Genomic DNA, 19909 nt, shown 5'->3' on the forward strand with positions numbered 1-19909 from the left:
AGAACTTGGAAGCCAAAATCTATTTTATCAATAAACCAGATTCCTTGAGATCATGTTTTGTTGTTCTGTCTGGTAAAACCACTTACACAGTATGAAATATGGTGATGGGCTCAATCCTGTTCATTCTTAAACACAATATTCAAATTCAGAAATGTTAATTTTTAATTGTAAAATGTAGTTTAATTGTAATAAACTGTTTTTTTTTTACTATTCATGCACGACAAACAAGCACTTATCCTTCAGCTTTGACTTCAAAGCCAACCTTGGTTATTTGCTTTCCAATTACCACACGACATTTCAAACAAAATCCACACATCCATTTAATTATTCAAAAATATTGATGTATTTAATTTAAATTTGTTTTAAACATGCTTATGATAAAGTGCATTCAATATGACAAACAGCGAATTACAGCATTAAGTTTTTTGGCTTCACTGTCGTCGGTGCAGGTCGAACGCTTCACGCTGTTTGTCCAGCAGGTGGCAGTCTCGGCTACGGCACGCAGAGAAAAACTGCAGAGGAAGACGCGGATCGGAGCGGAAGAAGAACACTGGCCCGCGTCTTACTGGTGGGGTGTATCAAAGGGTTGCATAACATCAAAAACTTACTTTTCCCAAGCTTTGTGTTTTCTTCAGAGGCACGCAGCACCCCGAATACCTCTAACTACACGGTGGCCGTGATATTTTGGATTTGTGACGTCGTTTGATCAGCTTTTGACGGTAAATGCATTGTTTGCTAATTCAGCTTGCGCGCTGTCGCGGAAATGCTGCTGGCGGCCATTTTTGCCTCGAGCTGAGATCGCCTTTTTTTCTTCGTCAGAAACTAGAATCTTCGGTTCTTTGGTCGTTTATAAGTATTATATCCTTCCAAATGTTCCCCATTTACATGCTTTTAACGTGTCAATTTCTTTTCTAGGTTTGGCCGTCAAACCTTTTTAAAAAAACAGGCTTTGTAGTTTGTGAACATTACGACGGTCGCGTAGACCAGATTTTGGGGCCTGTGTTAGCATTAGCTTAATGAGCGCGTGCAAATTACCAAAACTGCAGATCCCAACATTTTGTCAGTCTTGTGCTACTAAAATGCCATCAGTATTCTTAATTCTAAAGCAACTCAATTTTTTTTAACATGAGGGTTTGAGGCTGGCGTCTCAGTTATATAAATACAAAACAAGGGAAATAAATGTAGTGAGAATCAGCTAGCCCCATGTCGTTTACCGTCGAACTCGTGGTTTGCTTCTGCGTGGTTTCATGCACACATGTAACACTTTTCTCTCTCGATTGTTTTTGTTTTGCAGGGTCATTATGGCTGACGACTTTGATGTTGAGGCCATGCTGGAAGCTCCATATAGAAAGGTGGGATTAAAATGTATTCTCCCGAGGCTTTCGTTTATCACTGTTATAGTACTACTAGAACTTTAGATTTGCTATCGTGAAAAACAATTTTCTTTGAATGTTGTGGTGTGTGAGTGTAAACAAGACAGTACGGAATTATAAATAAATCCACATCTATCTCTCTTTGTAGACTTCCCTAATGATATCTCACCTCTACTCCCATGAATTCATCTTTGATTCCACTGTGAACTGTGAAAAAAAAGGAAGGTAGTTATTGTGCATATACTGATGTACTGTGGTTCACTCTAGGAAAAAAAAGAGATCCAAGCTAGATCATCTAATCTATTTGGTTGCTACAAGGTGAATACCAATGGAAAAGCCCATATTTGCCTTTCCCGCAAAGGAGGTGGTATTCATATTTACAATCTACATCTTAATGCCGGCCCTAGATCCACTGTTTAATGTAAACAACAATCTAAAAATGCTGTTAGGAAAAAAAAATTACCTTCTTCAGATAGAATGTGCTACTGATGCTTTCAAAACCTTTTAGAACTTGTGAGATATTTCCCAAGTCTTCCATTTTCCTGCTACCCGCAGAAGAAGAGATGTCAACACTTTACTGACAGACTGAGAAAATCCCGTAATGGTTTTGAAGGACAAATAATTCGAGCACTTTTTTATCTGTAAATGTGAATACTGCCTCTTTGCATAGGAAAACTGTACATTTAAGTCAGCATTTTTATTTTATTGCATGCTACACGAAAGGCTTTTTAAAAAATACATTATTAGAATGAGTAAAATTAGATGTTTGCATACCAGATGTTTTAAAATTATATAATATCAGTAATTTTTCCTTCTGAAGACAAACGATTGTAAGTATTAATAAAGCAAACTACTTATGTTGGTAATGTAACAGGTGGCTGATTTAATCTTTTTTATTTTTCTTGGGCATCAATATTACTAAGAAGTGTGAATCCCTGTTTGCTTCAGGGCAAGATGTGTGACAGAGGTGGCATCGAGCTCTTACAGTCCAAGAACGAAAATGGGTGAAGATCACTGGACTGACACCAACCACACAGGATCTCTTTTAGTGTCCATGGGCAATGAGTGGTCACATGATTAGGCACAAATAGTGGCATTGGTACGACCTGCTAGAGGGGAAATGATGGAAATGACTGTTGTCAAAGCTTCCTGATTTGTGCTAATATGTTGGACACTCTCCCTTACCTTTGCATTGTTGCATTAAGTACTAAGCAGCTATGTAAAGAAAAAAAAGTGGGATGGAAAGCTATTGGGGTGATGGAAGCTCACTGTCCAGACTTGAAAGTTTGCAGTTTTATATTAATTAAATGTATTCTACATTTTCTCTTGTCCCACCCCACCCCCCTTTACCTTGACGACTTGAAATGTTGCCTCTACGTCTTCATGATGTTCTTCTATAAACCTTGCTTAGGACGAGAACAAGTCCTCTCATGCAAATGGACATGATGATCACAACAAGAAGTAAGTTATTGGTTGTTGTTATTACTCATTGTTTCTTACATTTTGCTGACTTTTCTCTGGGTTGTGGTTTCTTACAGGAAGAGGAAAAGTCGCAGCAGAAGTCGGAGCCCAGGCTCAAGGAAGAAGAAAAGTAGAAGCCGAAGCAAAGACAGAAAAAAGAGTAAGAAGAGAAGCCGAAGTCGAGAAAGAAAGCAAAGTCGCAGCAAGGAGCATCATCGCAGCCGATCCCGGAGCAAGGATCGTACTGGACGTTACAAAGCACGGAAGAGCCCGGTGTAAGCCCCCTTTAGTATTGATTCTTTTCTACAATGTAATGCTGTCCAGGTAGTTTTTTCTCTGATGCTGTGAATATAGGCTAAAATTGAAAAGTGGTCTTTTTTTATTTTACTAAACAATATTTTGTTTTTTGTTTTAGGCGGAAACGGACCAAAAGTCGAAGCCCTCCTAAAAAAGAGAGAAGTCCTGTCAGGTATGAGATGCTTTTTACCCCCAAGTATATATTTTTTCTCTCTCAGAAGCATTTCTGCTTAGTTTTTAACACCTCATTACAATTGAGCTGTAATGGTTATCAGAAAATGTATGTTTAAGGAAGATATTTAATGATTTAAAAAAATCAGATATACTTTTCAAATACTTTCAATGTTTGTATTCAAGTTTTCTCCTTACTAAAACTTGATTCAAAGCCTTTTTAGGAATATATTATAATGTTGAATGTTGCACTAAATCTTTCTTGTACTTTAAAGGCAACCCATTGACAATTTAACACCCGAGGAGAGAGATGCTCGCACCGTCTTCTGCATGCAGCTGGCTGCGAGAATCAGAGCTCGAGACCTGGAAGATTTTTTCTCCGCTGTCGGCAAAGTCAGTTGTTTTCCCCCGAATTTTTTACAAAAATCGTAGAACTTTCCCTTCTGGGATTATGAATCAAACTGTTAATCATTTCCTTTGTAGGTAAGAGATGTGAGAATAATCTCTGACAGAAACTCCCGGAGATCCAAGGGCATTGCATACATAGAATTTGTGGAGACGTCGTCTGTACCGCTGGCAATCGGGCTGACGGGTCAGAGGCTGTTGGGAGTTCCCATCATTGTCCAGGCATCTCAGGTCTGCTTCCTGAAACTGTTTGAAATTACAGCTGTTTAGTTGTGCCACCAAATTCGTTAAACATGGCCAGCCATAGCAAACTAAAAAACTGCTAAAGAATGTTTTAAACACTTGTTTATTCTGTTGTGTAGTTTTCACTGTTTATATAAATATTCTATGTGACGTACATGCAATTTTTGAATTCTTATCATCAGAGTTAAATGTTTTACCTGAATTTACAGGCAGAGAAAAACAGAGCTGCAGCTGCGGCCAACAATCTGCAGAAGGGCAGTGCAGGTCCAATGCGACTGTACGTTGGATCACTGCACTTTAACATCACTGAAGAAATGCTGCGAGGAATCTTTGAGCCTTTTGGAAAGGTCTGTATACTCCAAAAGTTTCAACTTTTTATATCTGCAGATTTACATTTTTCCATCTAAAGTTTTGTTTTTCCATTAAAGATTGAAGGAATCCAGCTCATGATGGACAGCGAAACAGGAAGATCCAAAGGCTATGGCTTCATATCGGTAACAACTATTTCCATATTTTGCACAGTTGTTTGCTGCCAGTCACACAACTAATATTTTTGCCATGAAGTTTGCAGATGCTGAATGTGCAAAAAAGGCTCTGGAGCAGCTGAATGGCTTTGAGCTGGCTGGCCGTCCCATGAAGGTGGGGCACGTTACAGAGCGCTCCGACTCCTCAACAGCTAGCTCGTTCCTGGATAACGATGAACTAGAGAGGACTGGAATCGACCTCGGCACAACAGGCCGTTTACAGCTGATGGCTCGACTAGCAGAAGGTGTGTGACAGAAAGCAATGTTTTTGTTATGCCACAAGAGAATTGTTAATCTATAATCACTGTTGCTGTGTTTCCAGGAACTGGCTTGAAGATACCCCCTGCAGCCCAGCAGGCTCTCCAGATGACCGGGTCCATACCCTTTGGGAACATGGCTGCTCCAGCAAGTGAGTCAAAGCAACAGACAGTTTTGTATTTCTTGGGGGGACAGAAAATAACAGTGAAATCTTGTGTATTTTTGCAGTTCCAACTCCGGCTCCAAGTCAAGCCTTGAACCTCCCATCACAGCCACTGGCCACTCACTGCCTTCAGTTGTCCAACTTGTTTGACCCACAAGCGTAAGGAGTTTCTTTAATTTCCCTGCAAGGGAACCAAAGATTTTCTAGATTCAAGGCAGTGACTTTTTGAACCTGGTGCATAAAACCTGGTTTAGTTTGAAGGCAAGCCCAGGCTAAATCACTCAACAGCAGAACAAAGAAAATCCTCTGCTTCTCATGAGGCGTTTTTATACTTTTGTTTTTTAGGGAAAAAAACACACTAACTGATAATCCTTAATGCTTATTTACTACATGTTGATTCTCAGTGGTAAATGAAGACTTTAATTTTTCATTGGCAGATCCATTCCTGTTGTTTATTCTTCATTTGTGTGGTTGGTCAATATTGAACTTCTGCAAAAAAAAAAAAGATGCTTGCACTCTAAATCTCTGTTTACTTAGAAATCAAGCTTTAGTGTTAATGAATCCGTCATCAAAGCAAGTTAATGCAATATAAGATCAGATGAATTACGAACCTGTTAGCTCTGCTTTTCTGAATTAGTTGAAGGGGAAAAACAGACCAATTTTTTTTCCCCCTTCCTCCCAGTGAGAATGATCCTGCCTGGGCCTCAGAAATTCAAGATGATGTAATTGAGGAGTGCAACAAGCATGGAGGAGTTGTTCACATCTATGTTGACAAGAACTCACCCCAGGTAGGTGGAAGCATTCAGTCAGTAATGTTGAGCATTTTTGGGGGAGGGGGCAAAAAATAATAAAGTGTATGTGAAGGTCTTTTATCTTAAATATCAATATTTTCTCCTTGCATTTTTGATACAGGGCAATGTATATGTCAAGTGTCCCTCAATACCTGCAGCAATGGCAACAGTAAACGCACTTCACGGACGTTGGTTTGCACGTATGTAACATTTATTTCTGCTTTCAAATTATGCATCAAAGTGAACTTGTGTAAAAATTATTTTTTCCCTTTCAGGCAAGATGATAACCGCTGCCTATGTTCCTTTACCAACCTACCACAACCTTTTCCCAGACTCTGTAACGGCAAAACAGCTTCTAATGCCTTCTCGTCGATAGTTTGACACCTTCAGTTTGTGTAAATACATTTGTACGAAGTCATGGAAATGTCATTGAAGCAAATGCTTCAAGCTAGATGGCTTTGTGTAATAAATTGGCATCATATTCACCATAAATGTTTATTTTCCCTTTTTTTTCTTAGCTGTTTTTGCTTTTTGTATTGTAAGTTTCCACCTATAAATAATCTGCAGGCATCTATTGGTCTGTGTTTTTAAATATTAGCCTGCTTGTTTAAAACAGTTTCATACATTGCAACTAGTTCAATGTTTTGGGTTTATAGGCTTAAAATGCCAAAAATAGTGTATAAATGTCAACACTTGGTTGTAATTTTATACTTTTTTTTTCTTTCTAGACTGCTCCCTGTCGGTTTTGTTTGACCACATTAGGGGAAGCGTCAGTCCAGGTTCAATTTGAAATGCTTCTGTGATTAAAGTCTTTACAGCATTTGATCCACTCATTTGACTCATTTCTATTTTTTTATTCTATAAGATTTGCAATGCATAAGTTGGTGAAAACGAAGTTCTGGAACTTCATGCAATTGTCACGTTTTAAAGGGACCACGTTGGCTGTATGTCGCATCTTTCACTGACAAATGCAACTCATTTCAGTATTCGAGTAACCAGCGCTAATGGCCAAATTGAAAGTTTCAAGTCAATACAAGTTAAACGGCAAATTATCGAGCGGTAGAGGGATTTATTTCTGCGAATCTCATTAAAGTCGGCGTTTATTTTATTTGGACTACCATCACAATATAAACGTCAAAAACAGGTCAATGAGCCAGCGCTGAGCTTCTACCGCATCAGCGCTGTAAAGAAGATGGCGCCCGTGCATCAGCTATATTTGGCAAACATAATGGTGTAGCAACGAGATCTCTGCTATCGCGAGATTTACCGCGGATACTTCAGATATTTTATCGGGAACAACAGTTTTATTTGGTTTTAGCAAAAACGTTAAGTTAATAGTTTTAAAAACATAGAAAAAACTAAACACCCTTCCAACGAATATTTAATGAGTTATTTTAAAGGAGCTTTTTCCACAACAAAATGGCTTTAAGAAACGTTTAAAATGAATGTTAGTTACAAACAAAACCAAATGTAATTCTACTGGAACCCAACTAATTTGAGTACCATTAATTAACCCTTGTGCTATCCTAAGCACTTTAACATTGGGAGTTGGGTCATCTAGACCCACTAGACAGTGCTCTGAACCTTTTTCCTTCAATGATTTGTGATATTCACTGGTGTCCATGGATTACATGAAATCTTTCCACCTTTATCCACCTTTGTCATGGTAGGGAGAACACATCAATGTAAGGGTGGGGTCATCTAAGATAGCACAAGGGTTAACCTTTTTAATTTAAATTTAGCCAAGAAGAAAATATGGTGCAAGAAACTAGTATTAAGTAAATTGTAGTGAAACTTCTGCTTATGGCAATAAAGTAATTGAGATAAAATTGTATAATGTTGCAAAAACACCAACAAACGACACCACACAGGTTTAATGCATGCCCTGCAAACTTTATCTTCTAACAAAAGTTGAACAACAAAACAGATTTGACTTCAGAAAACCTCTCAATGTTAACATGAAGTTGGATTTTTTTTTCATCCCAAAATATTAACTTTTAACTTCCACCAGAAACCCGCCAACACCTGAAAAGAAAGAAAATGTTTAGGCATTTCTTGGAAAATCATTAACTGGATTATATAAACAAAACGTTTTTTCACATATAAAACAATGAAAAACATTTTTAAAAAGTTTCTCGTTTCTTGCGGTTCCTTCATGTTTCTCAGAGAACTGTTTCCATCTTTCCTTACAAAACGAATTTTTTTTTTAAAAAAAATCAACCGTTTGTTGGCTTTTGTTTTTTGGTTTCTGACGTCTCAGGAGAAAGAAGTGGGAACAAAGCACTTATTGATTAAATAAAGAAGCAGAATCCACAAAACCGCCATCTTAAATGTCTTCAAAACCAAATCAATTTTTACTAAAAATAATAAAAATAAAATCAAATAAACTGAAGACAAACTGTAACCAAACAGCTTGGTTGACTCAGAGGGGAACAACTGATGGAGCTCTTTAGAGCTTAACTATTGATCTAAATTAAAATTAGACATTCTAAACATTCTCGTCTCATTTCCATCTTGTGTTTGATGGACATAGAGCAGACTGTATGGTGGCGCAGTGGTGAGCGCTCTCGCCTTACAGTGAGAAGGCCGTGGTTTCAGTTCTTGCAGGGCCCTTTCTGTGAGGAGTTTACATGTTCTCCTCGTGCATGCGTGGTCTCTCTCTGGTTACTTTAGCTCCCTCCCACAATCCAAAAACATGCTACATCGCATTGGTTTCTCTAAAGTGTCCCCTATTTATCCTGAAACGCTGAAGATAATTAAAAAAATAAATAAATAAATAAAAAAAAAAAAAAAAATCGGTGACAATATTTTCATCTGAATGAATGAATGAATAATGGATGGAACGGTGTTGTGCCAAAATGTTTCCCCTGCCAGAATTTGTTTCCCCTCTGGACTGACGTTACATGCCCGACGCTCACATCGTGATGCAGGACCTCTCACACTTAACTGATGGAGGGAGCACAGGCACACACTAATGTGTGTTATAAAGTACGTTGTGCTACAATCTATTGCTCTGAACGAAAAAATAATAACCTCTATGTTGAGCAATATTCCAATGTTATTTAATACATGTTTTATTAAGCATCAGAAAGGTTTCTGAAGAGTTTTTGAAAGGGATCGGTGAAACATTCTTTGAGCGTGGGGTGGGTGGGGTGTAGTTCTCCGGATTCACGGGTGTCTCTGGTCCCTAACCCCTGCGAATACTGTAGCGGGTTAAGAAAATGGATACAGAACAAAACAAACTATTGAATTAAGCTTTTGCAAACCTGAAAGAATGGCTTCACTTCTTTGGAGAACAGTCCTTTGCTTGATGAGCCTGCAGGACAGCAATGGCCTCATCCACCTTACCAGACACAAAAAATACAGTCATTACACAACATTCCCCCTTTTGGTATTTACCAGATTAAACACCATAAAGCTCAAAGGTAGTGAATGTGGACCCTATACTTAAAATTTTAACTTAGTGCAAAGTGGACAAATTTAAATAACTGAGTGAAACAGAAGTCAATCCCATTGTAGCAATATGTCAGGTTATGAAATGCAGGCAAGACATCTTTCAAATGAATCAATTCTACTCTTTTGCATGTTTCTGATAATGATTTAAGATAATTTCTTTACACATACTCAACAAAAACTAATTCCTAACACAAATCACATCTTAACGAACAAACATTGTATACATAACAACATAAAGTGCTCTAGACAAGCCAACTGCCTTGGATTTCAGGGACTCTGGCGACTCCAGCATATGCAGCAGCTCAGAGTTGTCGATCTCCAGCAACATCCCAGTAATTTTTCCTGCCAGGTTTGGCTGTTGAGCAAGGATCAGAGGGTAAAGCCGGTCCCCTGTGTGGGAGAGAGGGAGAGAAACAATCATTCAAAAACTGCTACAATATGTATACTAAATAAATAAAAATAAATGTTTGCAATCCACACCGAGAAGTTGTTTCTGGTCCATGGGTGGAGCTGCAGCCAGCATTGAGGCAGTGAGCGGCTCTGGGCCAAGGATATGTACAGGTGGTTCCACCATGGAAACAGGAACAACCTATGCACATCAAGTCAGACTGTAAACCTTTTTTGCTAGAAGCCTTTTCAGACCCTCCTGCAGTGTATTCATGTATTAGACTGTACTGAACATTTTGTCAGCACCAATTACTCAAATAGTTAAAATGTTGCTTCAATCTGGAACATTTCCAGAGGCCTTAAAAACTGCAGCTATTAAACCTCTCCTGAAGAAGAGCAATCTTGATGTCACAGTATTGAACAATAACAGACCCATCTCAAACTTGCCATTTAGAGGAAAAGTCCTGGAAAAATTTGTTTACCAACACTTCACTGACTTTCTTTTAATAAACAATTCTTCTGATCTTTTAGAACCCATCATAGCACAGAAACTGCTCTTATCAAGGTAACTAACAACATCCACCTAAACACAGACGCTGGTGAAGTCTGTCTTAATCCTGCTAGACCTGAGCGCTGCTTTTGACACTAATGATCATGGGATCCTTTTACACAGGCTCCAAGACTGGGTTGGAAGTTCTGGCTCTGCCTTTTGTTGGTTCAAGTCCCATCTAGAAGACAGGAAATATTTAGTTGAAATTGGGAGTTGTGTCTCAGAATGCATGGCCTTGAACTGTGGTGTGCCCCAGGGATCCATCCTGGGACCTCTTTTGTTCAACCTCTACCTGCTCCCACTAGGTCAGTTAATTCGCAGTAATAACATATCTTATCACAAATATGCAGATGATGTATGTGTCACTGACAGCAGGTGAATATGGGCTGTTGGATTCACTCAGTTGTTGCATCCAACAGATCAGTGCTTGGATGCAAAACAACTTCCTCCAGCTAAACTCAGACAAGACAGAAGTCATTGTCTTTGGTCCACAGAAACAAAGAGAAAGTGTCAGCAGTTACCTTCACTCTTTGTCTCTAAAAGCTTCAAATCAAGTCAGAAACCTAGAGGTAATCATGGATTCTGACCTGAACTTTAACAGCCATCCCAAGTCAGTAACATCAGCAGCATTTTACCATCTAAAAAACATTGCCAAAATTAAATACAGTGTCAAAGCCAGACCTGGAGATACTTATTCATGCATTTGTCTCCAGTAGGTTAGATTACTGTAACGGCCTGCTCACTGGCCTCCCTAAACGAGCTGTAAAACAGTTTCAGTACATCCAGAGCGCTGCTGCTTGAGTCCTGACCAGAGCCAGGAAGTACCATCACATCAGTCCTATGCCCAGCTCTCTGCACTGGCTTCCTGTAGCTCAAAGAATAGACTTTAAAGCAGCTCTGCTCGTTTACAAGTCTCTCCATGGCCTTGCACCAAAGTACATCTCTGACATGTTAGCACCATAGAACCATCTCGGACTCTGAGGACCTCGGGGACCGGCCTTCTGCGGGTGCCCAGAGTCAGGACTGAACAAGGGGAATCAGCGTTTCAGTCTTGTGCAGCTAAAAGCTAGAACAGTCTCCCTGAGGTTCAGACATGCCTCTACTGTGTTACGGTTCAAATCCAGAGTCAAAGAATTCCTGTTCAGCCGTGTATATAACTGAATGGTCCTTATTCGCACCTCTTTTCATTTTATTTTCCCTTTCCTTTCTTTTAAAGTAAATTTTCTAATGATTATGTATGTTTTTAATCTTTGCACGGTTATGTATTGTGATTTTAATGCATTTTCCTGTTTTGTGAAGAACCTTGAATTACGTTCTGTACGAATTGTGCTATACAAATAAACTTGCCTTGCCTTTAGCCCACACCATTCCAGTGTACCTCAATGACTAAAGGTGTATAAAATCGGGAGTATAACCATGTTTTCTTTGAATTATGAACAATGGGACATCCCTAGGAGATCAGAGAATTCCAGGGTGGTACTGTGACAGGATCCAACATGTGCTTGAAACTCGGTCATGACATTTCCACTAAATATTCCTCTGTCAGTCATATCGCAGCAAAGCAGAACCAATTGGGAAGGACTTGAACTTCACAAAATGGCAGACCAGATAAAATGTTAGTGCAAGTCAGCCGACAATGAGAACTTTATTAAAGGCCTTCCCAGAAGATCTGAAACTATGACCTGTGCAGGATGAGCCAATGTCATACTAACAGACAACAAATGGGAATTCACCTAACTTCATAATAGTGAACAGCAGGTTTGGCAGTGTAGTGTAAAATGTTATCAGTTGGTCAGACCTAGCAGCTCAGAGCTACAGAGCAAAGCCAACATTACCTGTGACCTCGTCATAGGTGCAGGCACCGTCACAACATGCAGTGGGTTTCTCACTGCAGAGGAGTACTTGTACTGGCCACTTCTGAGGACACCAGCTACATCTGCGCGCCCCCCTACAGTCTGAGTCCCAATGTTGTCTGAAGAATATCAAACATGCCACAAACCATCTTTATGACTGAAACATTTAGAAACGGGTGAGATACATGTGTACCATCACAGATTAAGTACTTGTCTTTTGTGTGGATGCTATGATGCGTGGAGCCTGAGTGGAAGCCTGCTTCACTGTAGTAATTGTAGTTGATCCACGGCGAGCAAAAGAGCCACCAACAATATGGGATGAGTAAGGGTCTGAAAACATGAAGACAACATGCACACACTAAAGAAATGTACTTACCTGCAGCTACATAAAGGATTAAAGAGACATAAGACCTCACTCACCCTGTGGTCTCTGCGGTTGTCCTGGCCAACGAGGGATGGGCCTCACATTGCTGACAGCATTGTGGTTGTAGAAAGAGCGAGTGGGAGGCTGCAGGAACAAGTGGTTTCAAATACAAGGTATGCACATCAGAAATGGTCGAAGAAAAATTGGGCCCTCATGAGATCTTTCTCAACCGTGGTTTTATCTGCTCTCAACTTCAAATATAAAAGAATTTAAAAAATAATTAAGAGGGCATGTGTAATGTTTGAGGATAGAGTAGGAAGAAGAAAGACTGGCGACAGTGATGAACACGTCAACAGAACGGATCGTGTCTATGACACGGACACAATGTGGCTTTTCAACTTTTATTTGCAGCTCGTCTTCGTTTTTATGAGCAGATGAGCTTAGTAGCTGCCTTTTTGGAGTTCTTTGCTTTTGTGGTTCTTAAAAAATATTAGAATCAAAATCACAAAAGATTTGAGCGAAGATCACCTGTGAATGTTTTTCTATTGAATGCAATAGTAACGCCAACATTACTTTTTCTAAAATAGAAATTGCATTTTTAATTTCCAAAACTTTTCCAGGTTTTCATGACCGTACGAACCCTGCAAATATTTAAAAAAGAGAAGACAATAAATCCAGATACCACAACTAAACTTCAAGACATAAACTTTGTTATTGCTTAGTACAAATTAAGAGCGTATAGAAAACAGTTCAGTAACTATTGGTACCATCTACCCTGAATCTTTGTTTGGATGTAACAATGTTTGAGCTCATAAGGCGAGATTACTTTATGTCTCAATGAAAACAATCTTGAATCTGACAGAAGCTGCTCAGACAGGTGAGAAAAATGCAAAATGTGGAAAACAGTAATAAAGCTAAACGTTTACTGTCTGCTACCTCCACCCTTTCTGCTCACCAGTGTTCTGTCACCACAGAGGACTTATGACATTTAACAGGACCAAAAATAAAAACGGTTAAACTCTCGTCTTCCTACTAAAGAAATGAGTACAGACGGGGCTAACAAACAAAATAAACTAAAAACTAACATTTCTATATTACTTTTTACATGTGTTTTTTTAATACTGGTATATTTACTTAAGGGGATTGAAATTATTCAAGTATGACAAATGTATATTTAAGAAAATATAAAAACGTAGGAAGAGGCAGTTGAGTTTTCACAGCACTGTACACTGTTCCCTCGCTATATTTTGGTTCACCTTTGCAGTCTTGCTGCTTTGCAGATTTGTTTTTCCACCACAAATTTTTATGCTCTTTTAAAACAGCACACCGTGTTCTGAATCCTGATTGGCTTTCGATCTCGTCAGTCAATCTCTTCAGTCTATTGTATAGAGACGCAGCACATGCAGTTTGCCAGACTTACATAAATCTTCATCCGAAGCAGATTTTTTTTATTTCTACAATACTAGACTTTTTTTTTTCTATATAAAGGTTTGAACATAGAGTTTAAGCAAGAGAAAATGTTAATGGCGGTCAAAGAAAAGTGAATTTAGTGTTTATTGAGTGGTTTATGAGTGGAAAACATCAGCAATACTACTTCACCTATTGCAGGTTATTTAACAAGGGAACGCTGCCCTTTTGTCCACTGATTGTTTCTAAGTCCATACCTGCGGAACAGTCATGTAGTATCCAGACTGGTGGTATGAATCGATGATTGGGCTGGGCATGGTTCTCAGTGTAGCCATTCTCTGCATGTATTTATTTGTAAGAATGGCTTTACGCTCCTCCCTGCGTTGAGCCAGAGCGACATACAGCGGCTTGGTTGCAACAATTCTGCCGTTCATTTCCGTTACTGCTTTTGTTGCTTCCTCTGGAGAGGAGAAACACACAAAGCCAAAGCCTTTGCTTTGGCCGGCCTCAGTCATCACCTGTGAAAAGCACAAGAGATCAACTTCAGAAAAGGTTACTATAGTATTTAAAGTACAAACTTTGTGGAATAAGAAAAGTTCAGGCAGATGAACAAGAGGCTGTAAGACACCCCTGCAAGATGATAACATTCCCAGAACCCAATTTTATCAAAACAGTGATTCATTTAGTACAATGCACTTGTCATTTTTACTCGTGAATTAGTTGAATGAGTAAATCCCACCTTAGCACTTGTGATGGTTCCATACGGGGAAAACTCCTTTCTTAGTCTCTCATCGTCAATGCTATCATCCAAGTTCTTCACATACAGATTAACGCCCTAAAAAGTTTTTAGAGAAGTTTCTTTTCAGTGTTTTGCACCACTAAACACAGGGCACTTATTAAAAAAAAGGAAGAGGATGTCTACTCCTAACTGCATGATGTTTAAATCTATAAAGTTAACAGTTTAAAAAATCCACTGAGGCAAAAAAAAGACACTGAAGACAACAGTGACTAGAAGAAGTCATTTGTAGGTCAGTCTCCAAACTGATTCTTCAATCACAGAAACCTTTATTTTAACATGACCAAGAACGTTCTGCCAAACACTGGAGCATTCTACAAGGGTCTCATCCCTCAGCAAGGCACCAAACTTCCAACCGGCTGTAGACATCGATTGGTTTGCAGTTTTATAATGGACAAAAGTACTTAAACATTATAAGTCCAAAGTGATAGTGACAAAGCCCATGACATTTGCAAATATAAAGAAGCCAATAGAAACAAGAAAAGGGTAAATGCCTGTCATTCTACTCGAGTGAGAAAAGACATGGATGTTAGGTTCATTTCCTTAAAAGAAATCTGTCTACCGGTAATTATATTTACAAACACCACACAGACCTGATATCTCTGTATGCGATCTTGTTTCAGTTGGTCAAACTTGCGCTTCAGCTCCCCCTGGCGCTCTAGACGCTTCTGGGCTCGCCCTACATAAATGATCTTCCCATTCATCTCCTTTCCATTCATCTCATCCACAGCCTGAGTAGAAAGTCACGTTTAGTTAAACACAAAAAAATATACAAAAAAAATGTACCTATATTAATTACCATGCAGTCACAGAAATTCCAATATTACCCAGACATCAAGTTTGTAATATTTAATTATAGCCCCCCCCCCCTTTAAATTAATCTTTCCAGCACCAATGCCCATTTATATTGAAATAAATTTAATGCATGTCTAAAAAACAAAAACAAATGAGGGGAAAACAGCGACGTTGATGCTAAAAAGGTCACCAGAAAGGTTAGACACTAGTAGTTTACACTTTCATAAAAATGGAGGTGGTCTAAGAGCAGCATCATGAGATCTCAACTATATCTATCAAATCTACTAAATCTTTTTAGTCACCGTCTCTTTTACCAATATAAGGGGGTTTAAAATAAAGTATTCTTTCATGTTTATGCAAAAAGCGTGTGCAGTTTCTTTTGTTTAAATAAAAAAAGGGAAAATGAATCTAGAGCGCAAAAAGAAAAAAAAGTGGAGAAAATAGGCGTATTAAATATATTTATGTTGGGTTTTAAAAGCATGCTCTTTGCTGGTGGGAAAAAAAATAAAGAAAATTAGGAAGTAACATTCTTAGATGATGCTTGACAGACAAACTATTAGACAGATGTTACTTTCTGAGCATCTTCATGATGAGCATAATTCACGAAGCCAAATCCTCGGGAGCGTCCCTTCTCATCCCTCATGACTCGAACACTCAGGGTCTTCCCTGAGAGCAGACAAGACGGCATTAAACAACGATCCTTTGACCCTGTAGGAAATAGTTTAAACTTCTCTTACCAAATGCAGAAAACGCTTCCTTCAGTTTTTCATCCGTCAAGTTGTCTCCAAAGTTTTTGATGTAGATATTTGTGAACTTCATGACCTTAGTACCAAATTCTACCTCCCTCTCTTTACGAGACTTAAAGTGGCCAACAAACCTGGAGCAAGAAACAACCCCCCCCCCCCAAAAGAAAAATCTAAATTACAAGTCAAAGAATGAGAAAAATTAATAAAAAAAAAAAAAAAAAAAAAAAAACAATACAGTTAATACAAATGAACAAAAACAGAAAATATCTCAGAACTTATGATAAATGGGTTTCAAATAGTCTCATCTTTTTTAGCATCACCATGCCCATCCCTATAAAAAATTACAAAAGACAAAATAAAACAAACCCTGGATACAAAGCCTACCAACAACTGACCTACTCTGGAAGAACTGACATTTTTTCCACAGGGAGCGGAGTTCTGGGTTGATAATACCATGTTCCACCTTTTTACCTGTCTTTTCACTAAGCAAAAACAGAGAGGTAATCTGCAAACAGTCTATGCCATTTTTTCCATTGATTTTCATGTGAAATTTAAACACTTTCTTCTCTACACTGCCCAAGCTTTTCAGTCAGACACCTGCTATGCAAGGGTTCAAAATAAAAACTCACACTTTTCGGTCATTAAGCAGCATCCCATTCATGGTTTCAATGGCTCGGTTTGCCGCCTCCTGGGTCTCAAAGTGAACAAAGCCATAGCCTTTGGATCCTCTCTCATCACAGACAACCTGCAAAGCAAAACTTAACTATGGAGACTTTCCACTTCATATAATAGCAAAGTATGAACCATTCACAGAGCCAACAGGGACTGTGTTCTATGACTTACCTTACAGGACAAAATATTGCCAAAGGCTGAGAAGGTATCATACAGCGCCTTGTTGTCGATAGAGTCATCTATGTTCTTGATAAAGATGTTACCCACACCAGACTTCCGGAGAGCCGGGTCTCGCTGAGACCACATTATTCGAATTGGCCGACCCTTGATGACATCATAGTTCATGGTATCCAGGGCACACTCCGCTAAAACAAGATTTTAGACAATGACGCTAAACAAACCTTATTTTAAAAATAATGAGGTTAGTCACGGGCCACCAAAGTCCTGCACCGGGTTTAACCTCTCCCACAATTTGTGCAAGTAGTACAAATCAAAGTTGTAAAGTCTTCAGAGTCCCACTCCGATCATCTTTTGATCTGTTTTAGAAAAGCCTTCCCAGTGGTATTTTAATTAGGAGTGTGTCATTTTAAACAAAAATTTTAAAAACTTGTGTTTTTTTCTCTAAGACATTTAGAGTCAGATACTAGCATCTATACAGTATTCTCCCCCATATTCATGAGGGCTAGACACCAGAGATCCCGGCGAGTATGCAGAATTCATGAACACGGAGAACCGTGTGCTCTTCATCTCCGCCACCTTTCCTCAGAAATTCCTGCAGCAGCACCTTCAGACTGAAAAGTCTTATGTATAAGTCTGAGCTTTTGGGATGAACCGAGGACTCGCCTCACTGAAAAAAGAAATGCACGAATACGTGAAACTACAAATATTTAAACGCAAATAAGCGGGGGAGCACTGCAGCTCTTCTAAGACTAATACAGTACATAGGTGTTTATTTTCCATCATCTTTCCATTAATCATGCACACTTGAACATGAGCAGGCCAGGAGGAGAGGGGTGGAGTGGCCCACCCAGCGTATTTTCTACATCACAAATTAGCCTCTTTCAAATGGCCTTTTTTGAAAATAAAAATTTAAAAAATAAATCACTTTTCAGCGTTTCTTTATCTCTAAAGATAAACTTTTGAGGATTGAGACTGTCAGTCTGTGTCATTTGGGGCCTATTGTGTCAAGCTCTTCACTCATCAAAACGCAGCTTGCAGAAAGGGGGGGCCAAGGGCGGGGCTACTCAGCTCAGCACCAATGGCCACGCCCATGTAGAGGAGGTTTTGGAAACAGGATTCAAGCAAAAACATGAAAAATGGCTTTTTAAGACATTTAGCTTGTGGGAATTTGGTTAAAATTTAATAATAATTAAAACACAATTTGGAACATTTTTATTTAAAAAAAAGTCTTAGGGGAACTTTAAGAAAAGCATGATATACACCCTTTAAGTTTTAAAAAATATTTCACGACTTTTGCCAAGCAAGTTGCCATTTAAATCAAAAAGGTTGTCATTTCTGCAGTTTAATCAAATCTACCCAAGACCTATGATTTCCTAAAGAAAATGTTTTTTTGCCATTTCCATTATAGATTAAAATAATTTCTGCATCCATTTAAACTCTAAATAACCATATTTTAGTAAATCAGTACACACTCCTTGTTAACTCATAAGTGGTTTAGATAGAAACGCGTTACCATCAGCTGGTTGCTGGAAGTTTATGTAGGCATATCCCAGAGATCTGCGAGTAATAATGTCACGGCACACACGGATCGATACGATGGGGCCAGCAGGGGAAAACTTCTGGTAAAGCATGGCCTCCGTGACATCAGGGTGTAGGTCACCAACATACAGAGAGGCGAGAGGATACCCTGGTCCACCGCTGTTCATCGTGTGTTTGACAGCTGCAAAACATTGTCACATTAGTATTGCTGTAAACATGACTTTTAGTCGTTGGATCATCACAATTGTTTATTTGCATACTCTTGCAAAAACCATGATGATACAGCTAAAGACTTAGTGAAATCAACACATATTATTCCGTGTGTCTTAAGGTTACTGATATTGCCCACATGATGATTCTAAATAACTTGTGCTATCCTAGGCACTTTAACATTGGGAGTTGGGTCATCTAGACCCACTTGACAGTGCTCTGAACCTATTTTCTTTAATGATTTGTAATCTTCACTGGTGTCCATGGATTAAATGAAATCTTTCCACCTTCATCCACCTTTGTCATGGTAGGGAGAACACGTCAATGTAAGGGTGGGGTCATCTAAGACAGCACAAGGGTTAAAGAGTTTTCCTCAGCGAGGACACGATGACGATCGAATACAAAATGAACACCCCCCGCTTTTTCATTTGCAATTTTGGTCAATTTTCCACACCTGTGACCTCATCGTAGTTTCAGCCCTCGCTTCAAATGTTAAGGTGGTTCATAGCTTTGAAATAAATCTGTGCAAAGAAAAAATAAATAAAAAATCTTCAACTTTATAGTAATATCAAGGCGTGCAGTTCTACGTTCAGACTACGTACGCTGTATTTAATAGGTTACCCCCCCCCCCCCATTAAAACCTTTGATAAATTTGTGTTATCAAAACCCATTAAAAATATCTATTACATTTAATTTTTAAAATTTTAGCACACGTCATTGTTTGTAGACAGAGTTTTAGCCTAACGGTGTTGAGGCCTGAAGAAAGATAAATTGTAGGGGGTGGGGGGGGCGTTCTACACGACGGACATCTGTGAACGTTGAAGCTAAATTTACGAATTTCAAAAAAACGGATGTTATGTGGAAAGGGAAGTTAAAATTTAAAGTAGAGTAAATACCGTTTTAAAAAAAGTAACAATTGTCCACAATATTAAGTGAAATTTTAATTTAGTGCGGTTATTTTCTTCTCGTCATATATATTAGAACTAGCATGGTTAGCAGGGCGAAGACTCAGACTTCAATCTACTAAATGCGGGACAGGCAAATTAACTTTTAAAAACTTACTTTCAAAGCGTGGACGTCTAACTTTTTGGAGCAGCAAGTTGTTGGATCACGTCAGTAGTTTTTTTTTTTTTTAATTATAACCGCAACACACCTGTACTGCACAACACTACTTTAATTAGGCTGTGGAAAGGCCTGGATGGAACGTCACTTTCCGCGGTAAGAAATAGTTCCCTAAAACTAGTCACGTCATCACATGTTTTAGACAA

At 38.8% G+C, this 19909-nt stretch overlaps 2 protein-coding genes across 9 annotated transcripts; one reads left to right on the forward strand and one right to left on the reverse strand.

Annotated features, from left to right (window-relative positions):
- Positions 1-479: 479 nt before the first annotated feature.
- Positions 480-6519, forward strand: rbm39b (RNA binding motif protein 39b). 4 transcript variants are annotated; one of them, XM_004070525.5, is made up of 16 exons: positions 504-719; positions 1295-1352; positions 1641-1691; positions 2785-2834; positions 2912-3109; positions 3250-3303; positions 3578-3695; positions 3786-3938; positions 4160-4297; positions 4379-4444; positions 4515-4719; positions 4797-4883; positions 4961-5054; positions 5578-5683; positions 5808-5886; positions 5962-6519. In XM_004070525.5, the coding sequence occupies exons 2-16, from the start codon at positions 1302-1304 to the stop codon at positions 6060-6062; spliced, it is 1551 nt and encodes a 516-aa protein (XP_004070573.1). In that variant the 5' UTR covers positions 504-719; positions 1295-1301; the 3' UTR covers positions 6063-6519. The 4 variants fall into 4 exon arrangements, with proteins under 4 accessions (XP_011475547.1, XP_004070573.1, XP_011475548.1 ...); XM_078950521.1 differs by lacking the exon at positions 504-719 and adding an exon at positions 777-853; XM_011477245.4 differs by lacking the exon at positions 1641-1691 and having other exon boundaries at positions 480-719.
- A 1039-nt stretch (positions 6520-7558) lies between these two features.
- On the reverse strand, positions 7559-19876 carry pabpc1l (poly(A) binding protein, cytoplasmic 1-like). 5 transcript variants are annotated; one of them, XM_011477242.4, is made up of 17 exons: positions 19704-19876; positions 18406-18612; positions 16884-17077; positions 16670-16785; positions 16436-16522; positions 16032-16171; positions 15866-15960; positions 15093-15230; positions 14443-14538; positions 13961-14221; positions 12353-12440; positions 12143-12262; positions 11915-12051; positions 9623-9731; positions 9402-9532; positions 8953-9029; positions 7559-7711 (listed from the first exon to the last, which is right to left on the reverse strand). In XM_011477242.4, exons 2-16 carry the CDS (start codon positions 18596-18598, stop codon positions 8967-8969), a joined length of 1968 nt encoding a protein of 655 aa, XP_011475544.1. In that variant the 5' UTR covers positions 18599-18612; positions 19704-19876; the 3' UTR covers positions 7559-7711; positions 8953-8966. The 5 variants fall into 5 exon arrangements, with proteins under 5 accessions (XP_011475544.1, XP_020560398.1, XP_078806645.1 ...); XM_020704739.3 differs by having other exon boundaries at positions 7559-8880; XM_078950519.1 differs by having other exon boundaries at positions 7559-8889.
- Positions 19877-19909: the final 33 nt, after the last annotated feature.

Source organism: Oryzias latipes, chromosome 7 (genome assembly GCF_053564925.1).
Source record: "Oryzias latipes strain Hd-rR chromosome 7, Olatipes_Hd-rR_3.1".
Taxonomy (NCBI): domain Eukaryota; kingdom Metazoa; phylum Chordata; class Actinopteri; order Beloniformes; family Adrianichthyidae; genus Oryzias; species Oryzias latipes.

What these genes read in the sequence shown, in the direction of transcription:
- rbm39b (XM_004070525.5), top strand. Translation starts at nt 1,302, where the DNA reads ATGGCTGACGACTTTGATGTTGAGGCCATGCTGGAAGCTCCATATAGA. An exon ending in AAAGCACGGAAGAGCCCGGT is followed by an intron (nt 3,110 to 3,249) that starts GTAAGCCCCCTT and finishes TTTTTGTTTTAG; the next exon opens with GCGGAAACGGACCAAAAGTC. An exon ending in TCATTGTCCAGGCATCTCAG is followed by an intron (nt 3,939 to 4,159) that starts GTCTGCTTCCTG and finishes CTGAATTTACAG; the next exon opens with GCAGAGAAAAACAGAGCTGC.
- pabpc1l (XM_011477242.4), bottom strand. Translation starts at nt 18,598, where the DNA reads ATGAACAGCGGTGGACCAGGGTATCCTCTCGCCTCTCTGTATGTTGGT. An exon ending in GGAAGCGTTTTCTGCATTTG is followed by an intron (nt 15,961 to 16,031) that starts GTAAGAGAAGTT and finishes GTCTGCTCTCAG; the next exon opens with GGAAGACCCTGAGTGTTCGA. An exon ending in ATCGCATACAGAGATATCAG is followed by an intron (nt 14,539 to 15,092) that starts GTCTGTGTGGTG and finishes AAAACTTTTTAG; the next exon opens with GGCGTTAATCTGTATGTGAA.